This window comes from Camellia sinensis, unplaced genomic scaffold (assembly GCF_055761805.1).
Source record: "Camellia sinensis isolate YWXY unplaced genomic scaffold, ASM5576180v1 Unanchor14, whole genome shotgun sequence".
Classification (NCBI taxonomy): Eukaryota; Viridiplantae; Streptophyta; class Magnoliopsida; order Ericales; family Theaceae; genus Camellia; species Camellia sinensis.
The window spans coordinates 6,397,283-6,423,455 of record NW_028129020.1 but is presented as its reverse complement, the minus strand read 5'-3'; the positions used below and the strand labels follow the sequence as shown (position 1 = coordinate 6,423,455).

Below are 26,173 nucleotides of genomic sequence, written 5' to 3'. Positions count from 1 at the left end.
TTTATCCTTATCTAAAAGTACTAGAAGCACTCCAGTTCCAAAATTGAAAATACTATTTTCATTACACATATTCCACAATCTCTTTTGTCTCTCCGCCTGCTACTTTCTCACCATCCCTTTCGAGATTTTCTTTTTCTATTGCACTTATGTCTTTTAAGAAAAATAATTAATTCTTCTTAATCATGCCATTATGAATGGAATTAGAGACTTTAATTAGGAGGATGTAGTATTTTTGGTCTTTTAATTGTCACTTTCTTCTTATAAAAGCCGTCATTTCTTTTGGGCACACAGAGGTGAGGGTGGTGTAGGAAGGGGGGGAGGGGGGGGACATGGTGGTGGACTATGGGGTGGTAGATTTCGTAAGGAAAGAGAGAGAGATGAAAAAGGAAACATAAACCAATATGTTAATAAATTGAAGGGAATGAGAGATGTGGTTTCTTTACCACATGGGTTCTTGATTCATATATGATAATTTTTGAACAATGAGCTAATTGATTGGTCTTTTCCTCCTCTAGGTAGATTAAAGATGAACACGGATGGTAGCTCGAAAGGAGATCTAGGTGATGGTGGCTTTGGGGGCCTCATCTGTGACGCGAGAGGCATCTGGCTTTGTGGTTATTTCGAAAAGCTCACAAATTGTACTTGCATTGAAGCGGAGATTTGGACTTAATATAGGAGTTTGATGATAACTTTCGAGAAAGGCTATAAGGATTTTAGCATCGAGACAGATTCCCAATATGCTATTGATATACTAAAGGGAAACATTGATGTTTTTTCCCCTCTGAGAAGTTTAGTGGAGGATTCCAAGTTTTTCATTCGAAGATGTAGCTTTTCGATTCAACATGTCAAGAGGAGGGCAATATGAGTGTTAATGGTCTTGCTAAAATGGGGGCAAATCAAAATGAAGTGCTAGTTGTGATGGATGATCCTCCTGAAGAAATTCGAGGTCAATTAGTTGCGGATATGGTTGGTCAGAGTTATCTCAGATATCGTTCTGGGGACTCCTAACTCTTCTTTTTTTGTTTGTTTGTTTTGCCTGTTTGTTTTGATTTCCATTTCCGATGTACCAAAAACAAAAAAAAATTTGATAATTTTTGATAAATTTCAAAAGTGGTTTGTGTAAATTACCTTTAGCATTATTATTATTATTTTAATAAAAAATTCTATTCACATATTTACAACAAATTTAAATATAAGTTATTTGTTTTGTTCATATATAAATTTTCAAATAAAAGACAAATGTTCACATAAATTGATCAGCCAAAAATAAATGGTTCAAATATAGATGGAGTAAGAATTGCTGTTTGTTACCCTATTAGAGGTTCGAGAGGGAGGGAGGGAGAGAGAGAGAGAGAGGATGAGCATGAGGATTAAGAGTTTGTTACAACCAGTCTACAAAAGAAGTTACAGAGCTCCTCAATCACCTTTGTCCTCAATCACGAGCTCCTCTCTCTCAACCCACCAACAAACCTAAACCCTCACTCTCCCTTTTCTTCTTCTTCTTCTAGTTGTTACTGTAACCATCACGCTTTCCATGTGGGTTTTTCTATTCCTTCAAAACCCACCACCACTACTACTACTACGCCTCAAGATATTGATGATCAAAATCAGGAAACCTTACTTGACCGTAAGTTCATTTCTTTCCTGTTATTGTCGCCGATTAATTATTCTTGCGTGTTTAATTTTATGCATTTCTGTGTATATATACATACATACACTGTTCAAGAACCGTGGATTGAGTTTGTTTTGATTGATTAATATTTTCTGGTTTTCTCTCCCTACGGTATGTCGTCCAAGTATTTGATTAAAGTCCTAGTAACCCAGTTTTTGGGAAAGCATTTTTTTCGATATTGCTTTTGACACAAAATTGTTGTTGTTGTTTTTTTTTTTTCCCTCTCTCCCCGCTTTGGGAAGCAAATGCTGTCCGAAGGTAGGAATGGCAACGGGGCGGGGCCGGGGATGACACTCCCCGTCCCCGATCCCTGATGGTGGAAATACCCCCGTCCCTGGCCCCGATCCCCGACGGGGAACCCATAACCACCCCCGTCCCCGTCCCCTAACAGGGATCGAGTTTCCCCGACCCCGAAATTCCCCGACCAATTGATCAACATGTTCATCAACAAACAGAGAGAGATTTTTTCAACAACAGATCAACAAACAAAATTTTTTTTAACAACACATATTACAAACACAAGAACAAAAAAAAAAAAAAAAAAAAATCTGTATGTATACATTACAGATCTGTTCAACACACTGTGTTACACACACACACACAACAGATATATTGTTCATCAACAGATATAATATAAATAACTTGGAAAAAAAAAAATTTGTGCATCAATGAACAACAGATATGTATATATATAGAGAGAGAGAGAGAGGGGGCTTCATCACGATCTGTCCTGGTCATGGTCGTGGCTGCATATCGGTGGTGGTGGTGGTGGTGGTGGCTTCAGATCGGTGGTAACGGAGGAGCAGGAACGTCGTTCGTTGTGTGACAGAGAGAGCGGCAGTGAGGGAGGATGATCGGCGGCGAGGTACGAGCAGCGGTGATGGACGATCGGCGGTTACGGACGAGAACTGAGCTATGTACGGCGATGGACGATCGGCTGTGGCGGTGGCGGTGACGATCGGCGGTACGAGCAGCGGCGAAACCCTAGCTCTTGGCAACGGCGTAGAGAGAGAGAGAGAGAGAGAGAGAGAGAGAAGCGTGTTTTGTTTTGTGTTGTGTGTAAGAGAACTGAGCAGTGTTTCAACACAAAACCCTACACGCGCATATATATACGGAAGGGCAAATTAGTAATTTTACATCGGGGATTATTCGGGGCGGGGATCGGGGTCGGGGTCGGGCCGGGTCCGGGACTGAAACACGTATCCCCGTCCCCGGCCCGAAGATCACCGGGGATACATTTTTTAATACCGTCCCCGGCCCGTCGAGGGTATTTTTCGGGAAATCACCACTTAATTCGGGGCCGGGGAGTCGGGTCCCCGTCGGGCCGGGTTCCGATTGCCATCTCTATCCGAAGGGAGCCTGTACTCTAGCGGTCTGTTTGGATGGTGGGAGAAAAGAAAATAAATGATTCTGGTGTCATCTATTTTGAGAAAAGAAAATTCATCTAGGTGAGAATACAAAAGAAATGTTTCACTATCATCTTTGGACGTGTAGGAAAACAAAGTATGTAATTATTAATATAAGTGCATGGGTGATTTTTTTATACTTTTTTTTTATTTAGTAAATTTTAATAGACAATCTTGGTATTATAAAAAGTACAGAACCAATAAATTCATATTCCACCAATTTTCACCTTTTGGTGAGAAATGAAACCTATTAACTATTTCTCATAATTTCTTACCTAACTTGTAAACCAAACATGAGAAAAGAGTTATCTTTTTCTTCGTTTCTCACCAAATCACTCAATCCAAACAAGTTCTCTTTTCATGTGCATGTTGATGGCAAAAAAACCCATTGGGAAGTTGTATGGGTTAATATCTGGTGCGTAAGATTGGCTCAATCTTTTACTTCCAACCTTAGTATTATTTTAGTTACACCCATATAAACTTACCAAACCAACTCCCTCAAGCTTCAAATGCTCATCTTCACGAGAAAAATTGTTGGCTCCCATACTTTTGTGAAAGATAGATGCTGGAAATTTGTGTTAATAATAAGATAGTGGCATGTATATAATATGATAGTGGTGTTGGTGGTAGATAGTGGCATGTATAGAATATGCGATAGTGGTGTTGGTGGTAGATAGTGGCATGTATATAATATGTTAGTGGTAGATAGTGGTAATATATAATATGTAAGTGGCATATAATGGGTTATAATGATATTTGTAATATCTCCTATATAAGGAGTGTCATTTGGTCTTGTAAGATAAGAAGTTTTGAATATAACAGAAATATATTCCTTCTTCCTCATATTTTTCGGAGTTCTTCTTCTTCATATTTTCTAAGTTGGTATCAGAGCAACAAAAAACACAGCAGCCCTAAAACCGTCATAGCCATGTCGGAAGTCACGTCCGAAACCACTTCAACCCCTGCCGCTGCCATTCCGGTGAAAACGTCCAACTCTCACTCTGTTCAAATCACCACCATCCGCCTAAATGGTGATAATTTTCTCCGCTGGTCACAATCTGTCCGGATGTATATCCGTGGGCAAGGAAAGATCGGTTACATCACTGGTGACAAGAAGGCTCCTGCTGTTAATGATCCGCTATTCGACAGTTGGGACGCTGAAAACTCCATGGTTATGACATGGTTGGTCAATTCCATGGAGGAGGATATAAGCTCTAATTACATGTGCTATACTACTGCACAAGAGTTGTGGGATAATGTTAGTCAGATGTATTCTGACCTAGGAAATCAATCTCAAGTTTTCGAATTAATTTTGAAGTTGGGAGAGATTCGTCAAGGAGATGATTCCGTCACCAAATATTTCAATTCGTTGAAAAGGTTGTGGTAGGATCTTGACATATTCAACACATACGAATGGAAATCGGTTGACGACTGCAACCACCACAAGAAAACTGTGGAAGACAGCCGTATTTACAAGTTTCTTGCCGACCTCAACATTGAGTTCGATGAAGTGCGAGGAAGAATTATTGGCAGACCTCCTCTCCCATCCATTGGCGAAGTATTTGCCGAAGTCAGAAGGGAAGAGAGCCGAAGGAGCGTCATGCTTAAGAAAAAAGATACTGGTGAATCAATTGAAATTTCTGCTTTAATTAGCGATGTTGCGACCAACAAGGCTGCAAATTACCAGCGCAAGTTTGATGATAAGCCACGGGTCTGGTGTGATTTTTGCAACAAGCCTCGCCATACATGCGAAACATGTTGGAAGATCCATGGCAAACCTGTCAACTGGAAAAGCAGCAAACAAGGAGAGAAGAATCGTGGCTTTCCTACCGCTAATGAAGCCGATTCAGGTCCCTTCAACAAAGAGCAGATTGATCAACTCTTAAAGCTGATAAAATCCAACTCCTCATCCGGTACTCCTAGTGTTTTGTTGGCACAAACAGGTAGAAATCTTAAAGCCTTCTCTTGCCTAAACTTCTCTCCGTGGATCATAGATTCCGGTGCCTCCGATCACATGACTAGTTTTTCCCATTTATTTAGTACCTATTTCCCTTGTTCTGGTCATGACAAAATCAGAATAGCCGATGGTAGTTTTTCACCTATTGCAGGAAAATGATTTATTAAACTAACTGAGAAAATTAATCTCAATGCTGTTCTTCACGTCCCCAACTTAGCCTGTAACCTTTTGTTTGTCAGTAAACTATCTAAGGATTCTAATTGTCGTGTTACATTTTTTGAATCCCATTGTGAATTTCAAGACTAGAACTCGGGGATGATGATTGGGCGTGCTAGGATGCTTGAAGGTCTTTACTACTTTGATGAAGTACCTGTTAGTAATAAAAAAGCTCAGAGCTTTAATAGTACTAGTTCAATCTCTGTTCGAGAAAAAATAATGCTATGGCACTATAGGCTAGGACATCCTAGTTTTCTTTATCTGAAACATTTATTTCCAGAATTATTTAAAGGGATTGATTGTTCTTCTTTTCATTGTGAAAGTTGCAATTTTGCAAAATTTCATCGCTCTACTTATTTGCCAAAACCTTACCAGGCTTCCAAACCTTTTTATTTGATTCATAGTGATGTTTGGGGCCCTTCTAAAATCACTACTCTTTCTGGTAAAAGATGGTTTGTTACATTTATTGATGACCATACCCGCTTATGTTGGATTTATTTGATGAATAAAAAATCTGACGTGAAAAATTTATTCACAAATTTTTACAATATGATTGAAAACCAATTTCAAACCAAAATTGGTATTTTACATTCTGATAATGGAACAGAATATTTCAATGAGCAGTTGGGTGAGTTTTTGAAAAAAAATGGGATTTTTCATCAATTTACATGTCGGGATACCCCTCAACAAAATGGCATTGCAGAACGAAAAAATAAACATCTACTTGAAGTAGCACGTGCTATAATGTTTTACATGCATGTTCCTAAATATTTATGGGGTGAAGCAATTTTAACAGCCTCTTATTTGATAAACAGGATGCCTACAAAGGTGTTAACATACAAAACACCTTTTGATTGTCTCAAAATTTTTTTTCCTGACACGAGGTTGTTTTCTGATTTACCTGCCAAAGTTTTTGGATGTACTGCCTATGTTCATGTTCCCAGTCAATTTCGTTCAAAACTTGACCCCCGTGCTTTAAAATGTGTTTTTTTGGGTTATTCCTCAAACAAAAAGGGGTATAAGTGTTTCGATCCTCAAACCAAGAAATTTCATGTGAGTATGGATGTGTCATTTGTGGAAAGAAAATCCTATTTTCCCAACACTTCTCTTCAGGGGGAGACAAGTGGAGTAGAAGACCGTTTTTGGGATATTTCTATCCCGCTCCCCAATGTCATTTATCCTACACAAAAACCACATCTGTCTGATAATGATCACTTAGGAGAACCAAGTTCTATGGTGCCTAGTCAAGAAGATTCTTGTTTAGGGGGAGAAGTACTACAAAATGATCTAAATCCTGAGCTTCAGGTTTATACTAGGAAGCGATTTCATCTGAGGAATAATGACCCGAATGTCCATCCTAATGACCCGAATGTCCACCCGAGTTCTGGCATCGAAATTTTAGGTAATCCTATTCCTTCTATTTCCGACCTTGATGTTCCTATAGCAATTAGGAAAGGTGTCCGAAATTGCATTAAATATCCTATTGCAAATTACCTCTCCTATCAAAGACTGTCTAAAAACCATAGAGTTTTCACATCTAGGATTTCACACTTGTTTGTTCCAAGGAATATACAGGAAGCATTGGATGATCCGAATTGGAAATTAGCAGTCATGGAGGCGATGAATGCTTTAAGGAGAAGTGGTACTTGGGAGATAGTTGATCTACCCAAAGACAAGAAAACAGTTGGGTGTAAATGGGTGTTTACGATAAAATGTAACGCAGATGGAAGCGTTGAGAGATACAAGGCGAGACTGGTGGCTAAAGGCTTCACTCAAACTTATGGGATCGACTATCAGGAGACGTTTGCTCCTGTTGCTAAAATAAATTCCATCAGAGTACTGTTATCTCTTGCAGTAAATTCAGATTGGCCTCTACATCAACTTGACATTAAAAATGCATTTCTCAATGGTGATCTTGAAGAGGAGGTGTTCATGAGCCTACCGCCGGGATTTGAGCAGAGTCTTGGAAGCGACAGAGTATGCAGATTGAACAAGTCATTATACGGACTCAAACAATCACCAAGAGCGTGGTTTGAACGCTTTGGGAAGGCAGTTATCAGTTGTGGCTTCTCGCAGAGTCAAGCAGATCACACAATATTTTATAAACATTCAAAAGACAGTAAAATTGCAATTTTGATTGTTTATGTTGATGACATCATTTTAACTGGTAATGATGAAGCAGAGTTAGCAGCCCTCAAAGAGAAACTCGCAAAAGAATTTCACATTAAGGATCTGGGAGCCCTCAAGTATTTCCTCGGAATGGAATTTGCAAGATCCAAAGAAGGTATACTCGTTAATCAGAGAAAATATGTTTTTGATCTCCTTGGAGAAACAGGTATGCTTGGTTGTAAGATGGTGGAGACTCCGATCGAGCCTAACTTGAAGTTACAAGCTGCTAAGGCTGAAGAAGTCAAAGAGAGGGAACAATATTAGCGACTTGTAGGGAAATTGATTTACTTGTCTCATACGCGGCCTGATATTGCCTTTGCAGTCAGCATGGTAAGTCAGTTCATGCACTCACCAGGGGCAGAGCACTTTGAGGCCGTTTATAAGATCTTAAGATATTTAAAAGGAACTCCAGGGAGAGGCTTACTGTTCAAGAAATATAGACATCTTCAAGTTGAAGTATACACAGATGCAGACTGGGCAGGAAGTGTTACAGACAGGAGATCAACATCCGGATACTGCTCCTTTGTAGGTGGGAACCTAGTTACATGGCGGAGTAAAAAACAGAATGTGGTAGCTAGAAGTAGTGCAGAAGCAGAGTTCAGAGCTGTTGCCCATGGAATCTGTGAAGTAATGTGGATTAAAAGAATTCTTGAAGAATTAAAGCTTTCTCACCCGACACCTATGAAGGTCTATTGTGACAACAAAGCAGCTATATCTATAGCTCATAATCCAGTTCTACATGATCGCACAAAACATATAGAAGTGGATAAACATTTCATCAAGGAGAAAATCAATGCTGGCATAATCTGTATGACCTACCTTCCAACAGGTGAACAATTAGCTGATGTGCTAACGAAGGGACTACACAAGAAGCAATTTGATAAGCTGACTAGCAAGCTGGCTATGGAAGATATCTTCAAACCAGCTTGAGGGGGAGTGCTGGAAATTTGTGTTAATAATAAGATAGTGGCATGTATATAATATGATAGTGGTGTTGGTGGTAGATAGTGGCATGTATAGAATATGTGATAGTGGTGTTGGTGGTAGATAGTGGCATGTATACAATATGTTAGTGGTAGATAGTGGTAATATATAATATATAAGTGGCATATAATGGGTTATAATGATGTTTGTAATATCTCCTATATAAGGAGTGTCATTTGGTCTTGTAAGATAAGAAGTTTTGAATATAACAGAAATATATTCCTTCTTCCTCATATTTTTCGGAGTTCTTCTTCCTCATATTTTCTAAATATAGATGTATATACTAGTAAGGATTCTGGCCAATTGAGCTAGTAGTACCAACTGATTGGCTTGTTACATTTTAATGAACAATGAAAACATATCTTGAAATCCATAAATGGTTGTGAAAAGAAACGAATGCTTACGGAGATACATTTTCTCAAGTCTGTATGTTATGTTTGCCCTTAATTTACGTTTTCAGGGGCTTGGAGTAGAGTAAGGAGGCGAATTCGTCCTTCTTTCTCTATTTCTAAGATCACCTTGAAATCGTCTAAAGGTTCTAAGATCACCTTGAAATCATCTAAAGGGCACCACAGTGAAATATTGAAATGTAAGATCTCTTTCCATCCTCAATCGGCTTAATCAGTGTCTCCTAAAAAAACAAGAAGTGCTATATTGGCAACTAGAAATAGTTTTGATTTGTTAACTGGCTTATTACTTTCATTGGTAATATCAAGATTGTTAAAATTGGGATCTTACATAGGTTCGGTGAGAGGGTCTCGTGGATAGGATTGAGGATCGTAAGATTCTAATTTCTAATAAAAATAAGGTACAAATACAAATCAGGATGTTACATGTTAAAAATAAGGTGAAAAATGATAATCCAACAATCCTACGATCCCATATGATCGTACTTGTGATCCTACTATAATATCAATCATGCAATGATTTGGATGGTTTTGACAATTTAGGACCATAGGATTGTACTATCCTACGATCTGGATCACAATTTTGATAACCATGGGTAATATCAGAGTTAGAAAGAAAAGTGAATTACTCATCTTCAAGCATTGATTTAGCTATTTTCTTGGATGATAGTAGTTCTTTCAATATTGATTTTGTTAGTGATGGCTTGCGTACTGTTAAAAATAAAATTAATTTGTAATATAAACTGTCAAGTTGCAATCACAAGTTGCCAAGTTGTTATCTCAAGTTCATGTATGTGTGAGATTTTGGAAGATCGTTGTTAGCAACTTGTAAATACTTGGCTTATTTCTATTGGTTGAAAGGGTTGACAACAATGCCCATATAAAGGCATGTTATTTCACTTGTAAAACACAACAACAACAAACAGAGCAATAAGAATACAAAGCAGAGCTCTTGCTTTCTCTCTCCTTATCTCTCGACGCTTTCTCTAAATTTATCTCTAGGTTTTTTTAATTTCTCTCTCTAGAATTTTGGTCCAATGAAAATTTATATTTACACTGTGCACCCAACATATTTTTGGTATCAGAGCCAAACCCTTTTTTTTTGGTTCATACTATTTACTCTAAACCTTGTCTATGTACCTTAACTATACTTCATATCAAATACCCCTATTTGATGGGAAAAATTATGGTTATTGGAGTATTCAAATAAAGGCCCTCTTTATTTCTCAAGATCAATGGGTGATAGTGGGTGAAGGTTTCCTTGTTCCAGCCTCCAGGAGATCAGGAAACATTAGCATCATGGACACAAGGCAAACAAAAGGAGTACAAAGAGAATAAGAAAAAAAGATGCAAATGCGTCACTCAACATACAATAGGGGGTAAGCAAATCAATTTTTCCTAGAATAATTGGTGCAAAATATTCTAGAAATGTTTGGAAAATTTTAAAACAGGAATTCCAAGGTTCTGAAGAAGTTATCTCCAATAAATTTCAGTCTTTGTGGTGTGATTTTGATAATCTAGCCATGAAAGAAAATGAGGCCGTCCAATCTTTTTCCAAATGAGTTGCATAAATTGTAAAACAAATTAGAAGTTATGGAGATACTATCCAAGAGAGAAAAATTGTTGAAAAAATATTAAGAAGTTTGCTACAAAAATTTGAACATGTTGTTCCTGCGATTAAGGAATCAAAAGACTTGTCTCAATTCGCTTTTCATGAGCTTATGGGTTCTCTTGAAGCCCATGAAAAAAGAATAGCTAGATTCACCGGACCAAGTGCAGGAGCAAATATTGAACAAGCTTTCTAATCAAAGCCCAATATCACAGAAATAAGACTTCCAAAAAACAAAAGTCGTGGAATAGCTCAACCACAACAATGAACGGGACATAAGAATTTTGATAACCATAACCGAGGAAGAGGGAGAAGAAATTTCCACCAAGAAACAAATCGAGCTGGTAACACAAAATTTGGCTCTAGCTGTCATGTGTGTAGTAAATCTAATCATCAATCTAAGGGCTGTAATTTTAGACGCACCAAGTGCAAAACCATTCACAGGACTACTAGTATCAGAAAAAAGAAGAAAAAAAGTGAAGCAAAATTTTCAAATGACCTAGCTCAAGTGCTCTTCTCTTGCATGAGCACACAACATGATGCACTCAATACATGGTACTTGGACAGTGGATGTTGCAACAACATGATAGGGAACCGGAAGTGCGTTGTCCAAATGGACAACCAAATCTCCTCCAAGTCAAATTGGGAGACGGAAAGCAAAAACCAGTCTCAAAGGCAAATAAACTAGTATGGTACAAACCAAGGGAGGTAAAACAAAACTCATTGATGATGTTTTATATGTCCTTGATTTGGCTCAAAATTGACTGAGTGTTATTGGTCAATTGATTCAAAAATGATACCTAGTAAATTTTATTGGAGATGAGCGCAAAATAAAAGACAAACAAGATTCACTAGTGGCAATTGTCAAAATGGCACCAAACAAATTGTTTCCACTTACAATGCCACTAGGTGAAAATTTTGCGTTGAAAGTTGACAAAATCAATAATTCCATACTATGGCATTTTAGATATGGTCATTTAAACTACAAAGGATTGGAACAATTGATACAAAAAGGCATGGTAATTGGGCTTCCAAAGATTGAACAAAATGACAAAACATGTGAATGATGCATATTTAGAAAAATGCACCGATTACCTTTTCCTAAGATTGCTTGGTGAGCAAAAGTTTCACTTGTCTAATACCAAAAATATGTTGGGTGCAAAGTGTAAATATGAATCTTAGTGGGACCAAATATTCTAGAGAGGGAAATTTAGAGAGAGAGAGAGTGCTTTGCTTTGCTTTGTATTGCTATTACTCTGTTGTTTGTGTGTTTTACAAGTGAAAGAATATGCTTTTATATAGGCATTGTTGCCACCCCTTTCAACCAATAAAAATAAGCCAAGTATCTACAAGTTGCTAACAAAGATCTTTCAAAATCTCACACATAAATGAACTTGAGATGTCAACTTGGCAATTTGTATTACAAATTAATTTTATTTTTAAAAGTATGCAAGTCATCATGCTTTCATTTCATCAAAGTGCACGTCCCTTGAAGTCACCAATTTGTTGGTTTTTGGATCAAAAAGTCAATAACCTTTTAATTCGTCGCAATAGACGATGAAGATTAATTTTTCTCTCTTTTGGTCAAATTTCTCCCTATATTAAGAAGGAATGAGGGAATATGCAATGCGTCCAAAAACTTTGAAAAAATTTATCATCAGCTTGCGGTTGTGCCAAGCTTCAAGGGAGTTTTGTTGGAGATTGGTTCAGGATGAAAACAATAGTGTTGACTATTGCCAAAAAAATTGTTGGGAAGACCTTTTGCCTTGAGCATACTCCTTGCTATCTCGACAATGGTGTTGTTATTTCTTCCTGCCACTCCATTTTGCCGAGTGTGGCGAATGGTGCCTGATTCTTTCATTTTTGTGGTAACTTGTGAATTCTTTAGACAAGAATTCTCCACCACGATCTGTTCTAAGTGAAGCTTGAGTAACCAGCTTAGGGTTTGATAGAATATCATCCCCTATTTATAAATGAAGATTAGGGTTTACAAGATGAGACAATTACAAGTCGAGCCTTGAGGGCATAGAATAATTACAAACCAAATGAAGCTCAGATAATAATATAATGAAGCTCAGATAATAATATAATATGTTAACACTCCCTCTCAAGCTGGTGCGAAGATATCTCTCATGCCCAGCTTGCCTAATATGTCATGAAACGGTTTATTCCCAACTCCCTTGGTGAGAATGTCAGCAAGTTGTTCACCCGACTGGACAAAAGGAGTACAAATGGTACCACTAGTGAGTTTCTCCTTAATGAAGTGACGATCAATCTCAACATGTTTTGTCCTGTCATGTTGAACTGGATTGTGAGCGATGTTGATGGCGGCCTTATTATCACAGTATAACCGCATGGAGTTCGTCTGATCAATACCTAGATCACTCAACAATAACTTGATCCATAAAAGTTCACACACACCTTGTGCCATAGCTCTAAACTCAGCTTCTGTACTTGACCTGGCAATCACATTCTGTTTCTTACTCCTCCAAGTAACTAGGTTGCCTCCAACAAAGGTGCAATACCCTGAAGTCGATCTCCTATCAGTTACTGATCCAGCCCAGTCAGCATCTGTATAGGCTTCCACACGAAGATGATCATACTTTGAAAAATAAAGACCCTTACCAGGAGCAGACTTCAAGTACCTCAAGATTCTCATGACAGCCTTAAAGTGAATCTGATGAGGAGCATGCATAGACTGACTAACCACACTGACAGCAATATCAGGACGGGAGTGAGATAGGTAAATGAGCTTACTAATCGCTGATAGCTCCCCCTGTCAACAGCTTCTCCTTCATCATCCCCCAATTTCTGATTGGGTTCCAGTGGAGTGGCACATGCCTTGTAGCCAAGCATCCCAGTTTTCTTCAATAGGTCAAGCACATATTTTCTCTGTGAGATAAATACCCCATCCTTAGAGCAAGCAACTTCAATTTCCAAAAAATATTTCAAGCTTCCCAAGTCTTTGATTTCAAACTCATTAGCTAAATATTTCTTCAACAGAGGTATTTTTCCACTATCATTGCCTGTAAGAACTATGTCATCTACATAAACAATAAGTGCTGTAGTCTTACCACGTGAGGAATGTTTCACAAATAAGGTGTGATCTGCCTGGCTCTGTTTGAAGCTATATTTAAACATAGCCTGAGTGAATCTCTCAAACCAAGCCCTTGGAGACTGTGTGAGACCATATAATGACTTCCGAAGCTTACATACTTTGCCTTCTGTCTGATGATCTTCAAAACCAGGAGGAATGTCCATATATATCTCTTCTTCGAGGTCACCATGGAGAAAGGCATTCTTGACATCAAACTGATAAAGTGGCCAATCTAGATTAGCTGCTAGAGAGAGAAGTACTCTGACTGAATTCATCTTAGCCACGGGTGCGAAGGTCTCTTGATAATCAATGCCATATGTCTGAGTGAACCCTTTTGCCACAAGTCTTGTCTTGTAACGCTCAATAGACCCATCTGCTTTGTGTTTCACAGTATATACTCATTTACATCCCATAGGTCGTTTGCTCGTAGGCTAAGTTACACGGACGCGAGTACGGGTGTCGGGTGCGGCTGCGTATCTAAGGGTCGGACATTTCAAAATTAAAAATTAAGGATACGTGGATATGTATCCAAATTTGAATACGGGTACGGGGATGCGTTAAATAGTTCTTAAAAAAATATATATTTATTATCACGCAAACACGGGACACGACAATTTCTAAAAAATGGGAATACTGATACAACAGGGGACACGTCAAAATTTTTAATTTTTTTATAAATATTTTTATTTTAATATACATTAATTATTTTATTTATTTATTATATTTTTTAAATAATATGTTCCAATTAATTTTTTTATTTTATTTTACATACATATATTTATTTTTTTAATTAATATATATAAGTATATATTATCTTATAAATATATTATATGTTATATAATAATTATTATATAATATATAATAATAATAGTTATTATTATAATAGTTATTATTATTTATTATTCAGTTCCTTTACTATTACTATTATTATATATAAACTATTATTATTATTATTATTATGTATAGATGGATACGAAGGAATCAAGAGAGGAACGACAGAGAGAGGGAGAGAAAAGGGAAGCCATAGATCGCGATCGCGAGGGATAGAGAGAAGGCGAGAGAGAGAGAGAGGCCTTTCGAAGTCGTTTGTGGTGGTCGGCTATTCGATCGACTGATGGAACTTCGATCTTCGACTGGATCGACCGGATGGAGCTTCGACTGGATCATTCGACCAGGTTATCTCTTATCTCTTACTCTTACCTCTTTCATTTTTGTTGCTGTGAGCCGTGTCCGATAGAGAATAGACGAATCCGACACAGATCCCACACCCGCACCCATGTCGTGTCGTGTCGACACGGGTACTTCGCCCCAAAGTGGCGAGTCCATGTAACACAGCTCGTAGGTAACTCAGTCAATTCTCAAGTGCCATTCTTCCTAAGTACTTTCATTTCCTCAATCATGGCTAGTTTCCACTCAGAGGTAGCAAGAGCATCCTGAAAATGGTTAGGAATGCTAACAGAGGAAATATTGGACACAAACGCTCTATATGAGGATGACAAATGAGAGTAGGACACAAACTGTGAGATAGGATGTTGAGTACAAGATCTCACACCTTTCCTTTTGGCAATAGGAACATCAAGATCAATGGATTCAAGAGATTCAAAGTTACCTAGACTCTCATCAGAAGCAGGAGATGGCAGTGGAGGAGCAGAAGTGGTCCCTTGTATGCAGTTAACTTGTTGTCTATCTATGTCCTGGACATAAACATGCCCGTCCTTATCCGTGGTGACATTGGGTTCTATAGTCCCAGTAGAAGAGGGTGGTGCAAGAACAACTGGTTCCACCATAGGAAGCACAGTAGAAGAGGGTGGTGCAAGAATACTTGGGTCCACCATAGGAAGCACAGGACTCACTTCACACCAAGGCTCCCCCGGAAATGAGGACGGTGTGACACCGGAGAGGACAAGAAATAGGACTGGGACTTAAAGAAAGTAACATCCATGGACACAAACCACTTACGAGAAGAAGGGTGGTAACATTTATACCTCTTTTGAGTAGGAGAGTGACCAAGGAAAACACACTTGAGGGAGCGAGGGTCCAACTTACCACGAGAAGGAGAGTGATTATGAACAAAACAGACACAACCAAAAATTTTGAGAGGAATAGAAAACAAGGACTGAGAACCTAGGAGGACGTGAAGAGGAGCTTGTTTTTGCAAGACCTGGGTAGGGAGACGATTAATAAGATGGGCAGCGGTGAGAACAACGTCACCCCAATAGGGCCGAGGCACACTCATAGAAAAACACATGCACCGAGCCATGTCAAGAAGATGCCGATTCTTACGTTCTGCCACCCCATTTTGTTGAAGGGTATTGGTGCAAGAGGTCTGATGGATAATGCCATGAGAAGAGAAATATTGTTCTAACCCAGAATCTATGTATTCCCCGCCATTATCAGAACGAAATAGTTTGACAATGGCCCCAAACTGAGTACAAATCATCTTATGAAAATTGCGAAATATAGAGAAAACCTCACTCTTATCTTTCATGAGATACACCCAAGTAGCACGAGAAAAATCATCAATAAATGTAACAAACCATCGATGACCTTTCACAGACATGATACGAGAGGGACTCCAAACATCAGAATGTATTAATAAAAAAGAACTAAACTTTTATTCAAACTGGGAGCAAAAGAAGCTGTGTTGTTTTTCAAGTTGACAAGAGTCACAAAGAAAGTCAGGCACATGATGATTTGCGAAACCAGATGGAAATAAATGCTTAAATAAATAAAAAGAAGGATGCCCAAGACGCCGATGCCACAACCATAAATCAGCGGGGGTAGTAGAAGACGTGGTGGAAGAATAAACAAGTTTGTTCGGTTGATCCAGGAAGTAGAGACCATTTTCTACACTACCACTGCCAATCGTCCTCGTGACAAGGTCCTGAAAAAGACAATGATCAGGGAAAAACGTCATACTACAATTCAAATCCTGGGTAAGACGACTCAAGGATAACAGATTAACAGAAAAATTGGGAACATGGAGAACAGAAGATAGATGTATGGTAGGAGTGACTTGGACTAAACCTTTTCTAGAAATGGAAGAAACAGTACCATCTGCAATCCTAACTTTGTCCTGACCTGAAGAGGGCTTATAGACAGAGAAAAGATCAGAGGAGCCAGACATATGATCGGAGGCACCAGAATCAATAATCCAAGGCAAAGACTTATGACACAGGAAAACACAAGGAGAAGAGGCTAAGTTACCTGAGCGGGCAAAGGACGAGGAAGCTGTACTGAAAGTAGTAGAAGACCGGCGGTCCAACAATTGGCGCAAAGCATCCTCCAGCTCAGTATCAGAAGCTTGGCCTACAGAAGCAGAATTAGAATCAAATGTATCAACTGCACTAGACTGATGGGCCCGAGCTCGGGAATAGGAACCACGTCCTCTAGACTGGCCTGACCGACCTCCTCGAGAACTAGACCGATCACCTCAACCCCCCGGATGGAGTCCCATGAAGCTTCCAACACGTCTCACAAGTATGCCGTGGCTTCTTGCAATAATCACAGAATACAGACTCCTTAGCAGTAGATGGAGGGATGAGAGTCAGGCTGAGGCCATCTCGAGGAGTAGACAGTAATGCTGAGCGGTCAGTAGAGACAGGGGACATCATAGCAGACCGGCGACTCTCCTCATTTTGTATATAGGCAAATGCCTCCTGAAGTGAAGGAAGAGTGTCCATACCCAGAATTCGACCCCTAACTGGATCATACTCCACATTTAGGCTTGCCAGAAATTTAAAGACCCGTTCCCGTGCGATGAACTTCTTGTACCCGACAGAATCAGCAGGGCAAATGGGCTTATAGTCTTCCAGGTGGTCAAGGCGTTTCCAGCCGTTGGTGAGGAAAGTGAAATACTGAAGAATAGTCTGCTCCCCCTGAAGTGAGCTCTCAATAGAGCGGTGCAACTCAATGCCTGTGAGAAATTCCCTTTGCGGGAATAGGTGGCAGCCACAGCATCCCAAACATCTTGGGCAGCCTCCATAGACAAGTAGCCCTCACCAATTTCAGGAACCATCGAATGAATAAGCCAACCCATAATCAAAGAGTTGGTAATCTCCCATTGGTCATAACCCGAGTCAGTGGTACTAGGTGCCTGTATCCTGCCATCAACATACCTCATCTTCCCTCGGCTCTTCAAAAATATAGTCAAACTTTGAGACCATGCTAGGTAGTTCTGACCGTTAAATAGAGAGGTGGTGATTTTCAGACTAGGGTTGGGGTTCGCAGTCATGGTAGTAGGTATAATGAGACTCACTCCTCGGTGTTTGAGAAGGAGGAGACACACTGGTGGAATCTGCCATGCATACTATACTACCTAACCCGCAACAAAACTAGTGGCAATCACAAATCCGGAAGGTGGTGATGAAAGAACAGGCACAATGACCACTATAAAAGCATAACAAAATTAAGAAACCATTTGTTTTTTTTTAGTGTTTTTTTTTTTTTAGTTATTCATTTATATATGTATTGGTACGGTCTATATACACGACATAAGTATACCAAACAGTGATGAGAGTATACCAGAGAGAGATCGACGAAGGCTGGAAGATCGATTGTCGGAGGAGATCGACTGAGGAGGTTGACGGGCTGAGACTGAGGAGGTCGACGAGCTGAGGAGATCGACGGAGGGAGGCGGTTGCGTGACGATCGCGACAGAGGAAGGCGGCTGAGTGACGATCGATTGAGAGATGGCTGAGTGGCGATCGACAGAGGAAGGCGACTGAGTGATGACGGCGACTGAGTGAGGAAGACGAAGCAGAGATCGATGAGAGGAAGGCGATTGAGTGACGACGACGAGCTGAAGATCGCAGCAGATGATCAACTTAGGTAAGTTTCGAACCCTAGAGTCGTTGGTGCAAAGGTCGACCAACAAGGGTGAGCCGAAACCCTAGAGGTTTTGCTTTGATACCATGAAGCTTGAGTAACTAGCTTAGGGTTTGATAGAATATCATTCCCTATTTATAAATGAAGATTAGGATTTACAAGATGAGACAATTACAAGTCGAGCCCTGAGGGCATAGAATAATTACAAACCAAATGAAGCTTAGATAATAATATAATGAAGTTCAGATAATAATATAATATGCTAACACTAAGCACCTTCAAACAATGGCCACTTTGTTTTTCTACCATTATCGACTTTGTGCAGAAGCAGTCAACAATACTGTTTTCATCCTAAACCGGTCTCTAACAAAAGCTCTTGTCAACAAAACTCTCTATAAAACTTGGCACAACCACAAGACGATGGTAAATTTTTTCAAAAGTTTTGGATGCATTTTATATTCCTACGTTCCTTCTCAACATAGGGAAAATTTTGACCAAAGGAGAGAAATTCATCTTCATTGGTTATTGCGAGGAATCAAAAGGTTATCGGCTTTTTGATCCAAAAACCAACAATTGGTGACTTCAAGGGATGTGCATTTTGATGAAATGAAAGGATGGGATTGGGAAAATTCCCATGAGATAGAAAAATTCATACATCCAGACCAAGGCGAGCTAAGTTCTTCCTATTCAAATTCACTAGTTCCACAACAAAGACCTTTTGAAGAAAGTGACTCAAACACTAATTCAGAATCGCCTATTAGAAAGGTATGGCCATTAAGAGAAATTTATGATTCATGCAATTTTGCATTTTTTTCTTGTGAGCCACAAAATTTTGAAGAAGTAGCTCAAAATCAAATTTGGCAAAAAGCAATGGATGAAAAGATGTTCACAATTTTCAAAAATCACACTTGGGAGCTTGTGGATCATCCTAAACAAAAAGATGTGGTCGGGTTAATATGGACCTACAAAACCAAACTAAATGAAAACAACTTAGTTCAAAAGTACAAAGCTCATCTTGTTGCAAAAGGCTACTGACAACAACCTAGAGCAGATTTCAATGAGACCTTTGCACCAGTTGTTCGAATGGAGACAATCAGAACAGTCCTAGGCCTGGTAGCACAACTGGAATTGCCGGTCCACCAGTTGGATGTAAAGTCAGCATTTTTAAATGAAGATCTAGAAGAAGTAGATGTGGAGCAACCACAAGGCTATGTGGTGGAAGGAAAAGAAGATATGGTCTATTTGGTAAGAAAAGCACTCTATGGCCTAACATAGGCCTCACATGCTAGGAACAATAAGATAGACAAATACTTCCTTCATAGTGGTTTTCAAGAAGTCTTAGTGAGCCATAACTGTATGTGAAAAAGGAAGGTACCAAAGATTTTCATATCGTCTGCCTTTATGTTGATGATTTAATTTTCACAGGCACTAATTCTGTGATGCTAGATGATTTCGAAAAGGCTATAATGAAAGAATATGAAATGACAGATCTTGACCTTATGAAATATTTTCTTGGCATTCAATTGCGACAGGCAAAAGGAGAAATTGTTATTTCTTAAGACAATTACACAAAAGACTTGCTGAACGGATTCAAGATGTCAACATGCAAGCCAATTTCAACAACCATGGAGTGCTAAAAGTCAACCCAACACTGTATCGCAGCCTGGTTGGCTCACTTATGTATCTCACCAACACTAGGCCAGATATTGTCTATCTAGTCAGCGTAATTTCCAGATTCATGACTGAACCCAGTCAAATCCATTTTTCCCGCAGTCAAGCGACTACAACAGTCGTTGCAAGGCACAGAAAAATTTGTGATCAAGTATGTGAAGAAAACAACAGTTTTGCTGGATGGTGATTGGGCAGGTTCCAATGACGATAGAAAAAAAAATCTGGATATGTGTTTTGCATGGGTTCAAAAGTAATCTGCTGGTCTTCCAAAAAGTGAAAGACACTGTCTCTCTCATCAGCTGAAGCAGAATAGATTATAGCCACTGATGCTGTTTGTGAAGCTGTATGGCTTAGAAGAATTCTTGCAAATCTACATCAAAAGCAAATGGATCCCACAACAATTTATTGCAACATACCTGTCATTGCCATGACAAAAAAATCTAGTTTTTCATGCTCGAACAAAGCACATTGAATTACGTCATCACTTTATCAGGCATTTGGTTGGTAAAGAAGAAATTCAGTTGGAGTTCGTCAATAATAATGAACAGCTTGTAGACATTTTTACCTAGGCAATGTCATCACAAAAATTGGAGCAATGAGGTGGTACCAATTGATTGGCTTGTAACTTTTTAATGAACAATAAAACGTATTTTGAAATTCATAAATGGTTGTGAAAAAAGAAAGGAATGCTTATGGAGATCCATTTTCTCAAGACTGTATGTTATGCTTGCCCTTGATTTATGTTTTTAGGGGTTTTGAGCAGAGTAAGGAGACGAAGTTGTCTTTCTTTCTCTATCCCTAAGATCACCTTGAAATCATCTAAAGGGCACCACAGTGAAATACTGAAATATTAGACATCTGTTTCCATCCTCAATTGACTTAATCAGTGTCTTCCAAAAAAAAAAATAAGGAAGTGCTATATTGGCAACTAGAAATAGTTTTGATTTGTTAACTGACTTATTACCTTCATTGGTAATATCAGAGTTAGAAACAAACGTGAATTACTCATCTTCAGGCATTGGTTTAGCTATTTTTTTGAATGATTGTAGTGCTTTCAATTATGATTTTGTTAGTGATGATTTGCTTACATCCACATTTTTAGGAAAGGCACTGGACTAGTGGCTTTCGACAAATTCAACCCAGAATTGTTGCTTTCCCGTTAATGAACACATCAAATAAGAAGTGGTTAGGAGTCTGATTCATGACATTGTAAACTATGATCCAGACGACATCAGTGAACTCGCTTCATCTCTACGATTTTAAATTGTTGAAACTTGTCTTTCTTTCCCTTCTTGATGTTTAGATAATGTAAACTGGCCACTTAGTATCTGTTGCAGCAGCAGCTGCAATTATGTCATTCTTTAAGTTATAATGAACTGTAGAGTAGGACCTTGTATATTTAATTTTTTCTCTTAGATATGGAGCTGGAAATTAACAACTAGGTCTTATATGATGAAGTTCTTTCTTATTTGACATTTTACAGCATTGATGTTAATTTATTGGTTTGTTGTTGTAAATAGTTTGATATTAGTTGGATGTTTGCTTTACTTGAGTTTGTTGAGATTTTCAGATGAACTGGATGACGAGGTAGAACCCATTGATTTGTGGGAAGAAGAAGACGATGCTGAGCCTGAGGTATGCTGTTTTGGGATAGTTACTTTGGCTGCTCAATTTAACCTTAGCCATCTCCAGTTCCATTTTAGTTGATATTAGTCATTTGAAAAAGTTTAGATTGGCGATGGAGGGGATGGTGGTGGAGTTGTCCTGCAAAATTGCCCTTGGGGTGAACGTGCTCTATCAATAGCCCATGAAATCCTGCTGCAGTTTGGTGATGATATGAAACTCTATGCTTTTAAGACTACGCCTCGGGGATACATTTATGTGAGACTAGACAAACTTTCAAATGAGTAAGCTTTCTATGCTCCCATGGATACTTGCATCTTTGTTGCATTACAGTTTTACATACTAGATATTGAATTCCCGGAGATTATTCATTTTGTAAATAAAAATAAAGGAAAATTTCCACTTTCCTCTCAAAATTTCCCCTACCCAATTTTGGTGTAGTTTCCTAGCCTCTCACCAGTAGGAATGGCTATGGAGACCTTACCTAGTGGTTACCCATGGAGACTTGACCCAAAATAGACGAGTTTTTCTACCCATCGGGTCAGGTCAGGGGCATGATTTAAAACTCCATTGGGATGGGTGCTCACCCATTTCTCCATACGTTTTGACACCACTTCTACCACCAATTCTAAATTTTTTTAAATAAGTTTATTTTTTAAATAAAAAATATTTTTTTAGAAAAAAATTTAAAATAAGAAAAATTTAAAAAAAAAATATTTTTTTTTAAAAAAAATAAATTGTTTTTTTAAAGTAAAAAAAATATTAAAAAATTCGGGTTGGGGAAAACCCAAATCTGTTATGGGATGGGAAGGGTAATCCCCATGGTGGATGGGGAAAAATTATAATAGGGGAATGGGGACGGAGAATGAATATCTGTCCCATTGCCCATCATTGCCATCCCTACTCACAAGAGCCCCAATCAACTTTTTCTCCTATTCGAGAAGAATAGAAACCATGGGTAGTCAATCATATTTTTGTATGATCTGCTCTATGCAGCATAAGATTGTGGGACTGTTATCTGACAAATCCTATTTCAAATGTTACGCATATAAAAATTCATCAAAACGTATATCTTAATCATTATTGTCATGAATTTCCTCAAGAATGTGGAGTAACAACATTAAGCATTCATGCAACCATGGCATTTTGTAAGTACTCCACCCATTAAATTAGATTGAACCTTGTTGCTTGGTGATGTCAATTGGAAGAACCTATTATTACTAATAATTCGACGCTAAAATTCCATGATTTTATTAGTTAATTTTCATTTCATGAAATATTGTAGTCATCCTGAAGCATCACAGTTGCATTATTATTTCTCTTTTGGCTTTCGTTTCATTTTGTTTGAAGCACCACCATCTTTCATCAGATATGGTTGTCCCGGTGTGGAGGAAATTGAGAGTTACAGCCACCAATACAAAAAAAGATTAGACGAAGTTGGGGCATTGGGAGAAATACCTGATGATTTGGCTCTTGAGGTAAAACTTATTTTAAGGTTCTCATTGCTTCTTCAATATTGGAGGGTAGTATTGCGAACGAACTGATCTGCTCATGAAGAGCTCAGCTGATTTGAGCTTGGCGCGTTTACTAAATGAATGAGTTCAAACTCGATTTTTAGGCTCGTGAATACAAGGAATACGAATTAATATTTATTTTTAATAATTTATTAAATATATTTTATTTCTCTCTGTATGTTTGATGATTGTGTAAATTTACATATTTGATTGATGGAATTTATTGTTAATATGAACATTCTTTTTATATTTTACTCATAATTTTCCCCCCTTTTCTCTTAATATGCAATTTAGTTTAAGTTTGATTTTTCCTTTGAGTTCAAGTTTGGCTTGCTTATGTAATTGAGTCCAAGCTCGAATTTCTCAAATACTTGACGTGCCGAGATTGAGCTTGATTTTTTAAGCTCGACTTTAGCCCAAGTTCTACTAATTTTTAACAAACCGAGCTCAAACACTCCAATGCTCTGCTTGGCTCATTTGTGGTCCTAATTGCTGGGATACATGCACATTCCTATTATTATACAAGTGATATAAAGAAATCTTCCATGAAGCACTTAGATATTTAAAGAAAAAATATTTATTTATTTATTTATTTTGAAGGTGTATCTCCCAGTGCAGAGCGGTTACTGAAAGTTCCAGATGACATGAATCGATTCAAAGACATGCCTATGAGAGTAAGCTATGTAGAAGATCTAGAATCTAAATGTCCGGAAAAAAATGGAGTATTTTACTTGGACTCGATTAAAACTGAATCAGGGAGCTGCGTATGGAGGCTGGCAGGTGTGAAGGAAAACAGAGACCCGTCAGCAAAAGGAAGACCGTTAAGCCGTAAACAGAAGGATTGGAGATTAGAACTGCCATATGCTATGTTAAAAAAGGTTACTCTGTTTCTTGATTACTGATTCGTATTTTATGTTTCAGAACTGTCATGCATGGCCTCAAGAGCCTACTGATACATTTTTGACTTTTGGAATATAGTAGTTGAAAAGGGTTGAAATTAGAAATTAATATTTGGTTAGAAAATGATGAATGAGCATTATCGGAGTGACAACTTAGTCTTTTGTACTCTTTGCTTCTAAATTTTTTTTTGTTGACTTTTTAACATTGTAACCACGCAATGACACCTAAAGTCACTCTTACCTTTATCGGTGCCTGTCAATCAAGTACCGAAAGGGTTGGGTTGGGTTGGGTTGGATGTAGAGGCTAACCTATATTTGCAACAGAGAAGCTACCCTCGAACATGCATTCTAACATTCAGCAGCACCTTGTTAACAGAGGGTGAAATTGAAGTTTTCATATGATTGACATTCCTTCCTGCAAGTGGTCCCTCCATAGCTGGTGGCCTGTGGAAATTGTTTATAAATTTATTATATCAGCAGGATCGGCTCTGTTTTTTTCTGGGCTCAAAGCAAATTTTTAATATGAGGTCTCTTATACATACATACATATACATAAATGTCCAAAAGCGGAATTTTAATATGAACCGATTTGTTTTTTTTGTTGACAGAATTCAATTAGTTGATAATTCAAATTTTATTTAAATTTTTTGAACTTTTGCATTTTTAACTATAAATTTACTAACCAAGTTTGTTTTATTCAATTTATTAACCAATCTCATTTAATCATGTCACTGAATGTATGATTTAATTAATTTCAAATTTGTTCTAAAGATACCAGTTGCAATTGCTCCAAGCTAGCGAGATGCATCTTCGGTTGCTGATCACTTGGATTTTTTCTTTAAACTGTGTTTGGACTATAAATTTGGATAAAGATTTAAAAATAACACATGAGAATATCAAAATTGATTGAAAGTAGAATGGATTACTCCCTAGATTTTTACAACTCAATTTCATCCATAGCTCCTCCTGCACAAGTTATTAGTCATAATAATAGTAATACAACACTACAAATTTCGATTTATTAACCCAAAATTTATTCAGAAAAATGAATTAATCGTTTAAATTTATTTTACTCATGGACTCCACATTTTATCAATTTAATCTCCACCATACAAACACATTCATAATAAATTATGAACTGATAAGGGTAAGTTCATAATATATTTTATAGTAGTAAGTTACGGTATTAATGCACGCCCTCTCTCATTCATTTGTGGTTGCATGTACCTCTTGAACAATTTTAGCTTAACAACAATTGAACATGTTATTTTATTTATTTATGTATTTATTTTTTTAGTGTATGGGTTTATTGGCAAACATAGCAGTTACCCTAGATTTAGGAATTACTTTTAAAAAAAATATATTTATATTCCTGAAAGGGTTTTATATTCCCACATAGATTTAGTAATTACTTTGTACTGTTTTTATTTTTTATTTTATGAGAAAAGAAAATTTATTTTTATAGTTGAAGGTAATATCGTCTTTTAAATTATAATTGTTATTTCAAAAGTTTTAAAATTAAGAGTTTTTTTTTTTTAAAAAAAATTATTTTAGAAATATTATATTATTTACAACACAAATATATATTCTAACTTAGAAGAGGAGAATGAAATTCGAACTCAAATCCCGAGTTTGGGGGTCCTCATACCACATAAGCTACCCTTTTGTTTTAAAATGGAATTAGCCTATCACTCGTGCTATGCACGGAATAATTATAGATATTTATATTTGTTTTAGATTTTTTTTAATATATAAATTATGTTTTTTAAGATTTTTTATAAAAATAATTTAACAATCTTATCACTAACTATAGTGTATGAGAGAAGTTGAAAAGGGTACTGCAGTAACTATACACAGATTGTATCTGTAATTATTTGTATGAGGGGATTTTAAATGCTGATCAGGGGATTTTGACCAAATCAATAAATGCCGAGGTTTTTTTTTTTAAAAATAAAAAATTTAGAAAATTCATATTGGGATATTGAATGTCCAACAGGCCTTGGAGGTTAAAAACCCATTTTTGCTTAATATATAGTATAGATATTTAGGAATTTTTTTTATGCTTGTTCTTAATGCATTAAAGTGTTATTATTAGGGATAATAATCATATGTGTTGGAACTT

General features: G+C 37.6%; 1 protein-coding gene across 6 annotated transcripts; it reads left to right on the top strand.

The window, feature by feature from the left end:
* Positions 1–1,245: 1,245 nt before the first annotated feature.
* LOC114268305 (uncharacterized) lies at positions 1,246–24,203 on the top strand. Of its 6 annotated transcripts, none has more exons than XM_082911948.1 (6): positions 1,282–1,627; positions 10,082–10,190; positions 21,586–21,650; positions 21,747–21,922; positions 23,008–23,116; positions 23,753–24,203. In XM_082911948.1, the coding sequence occupies exons 1-6, from the start codon at positions 1,535–1,537 to the stop codon at positions 23,780–23,782; spliced, it is 582 nt and encodes a 193-aa protein (XP_082768074.1). In that variant the 5' UTR covers positions 1,282–1,534; the 3' UTR covers positions 23,783–24,203. The 6 variants fall into 6 exon arrangements, 2 of the variants coding, with proteins under 2 accessions (XP_082768074.1, XP_082768075.1); XR_014358180.1 differs by having other exon boundaries at positions 1,391–1,627; positions 22,989–23,116; XM_082911949.1 differs by having other exon boundaries at positions 1,391–1,627; positions 23,766–24,203.
* The last annotated feature ends 1,970 nt before the right edge of the window (positions 24,204–26,173 follow it).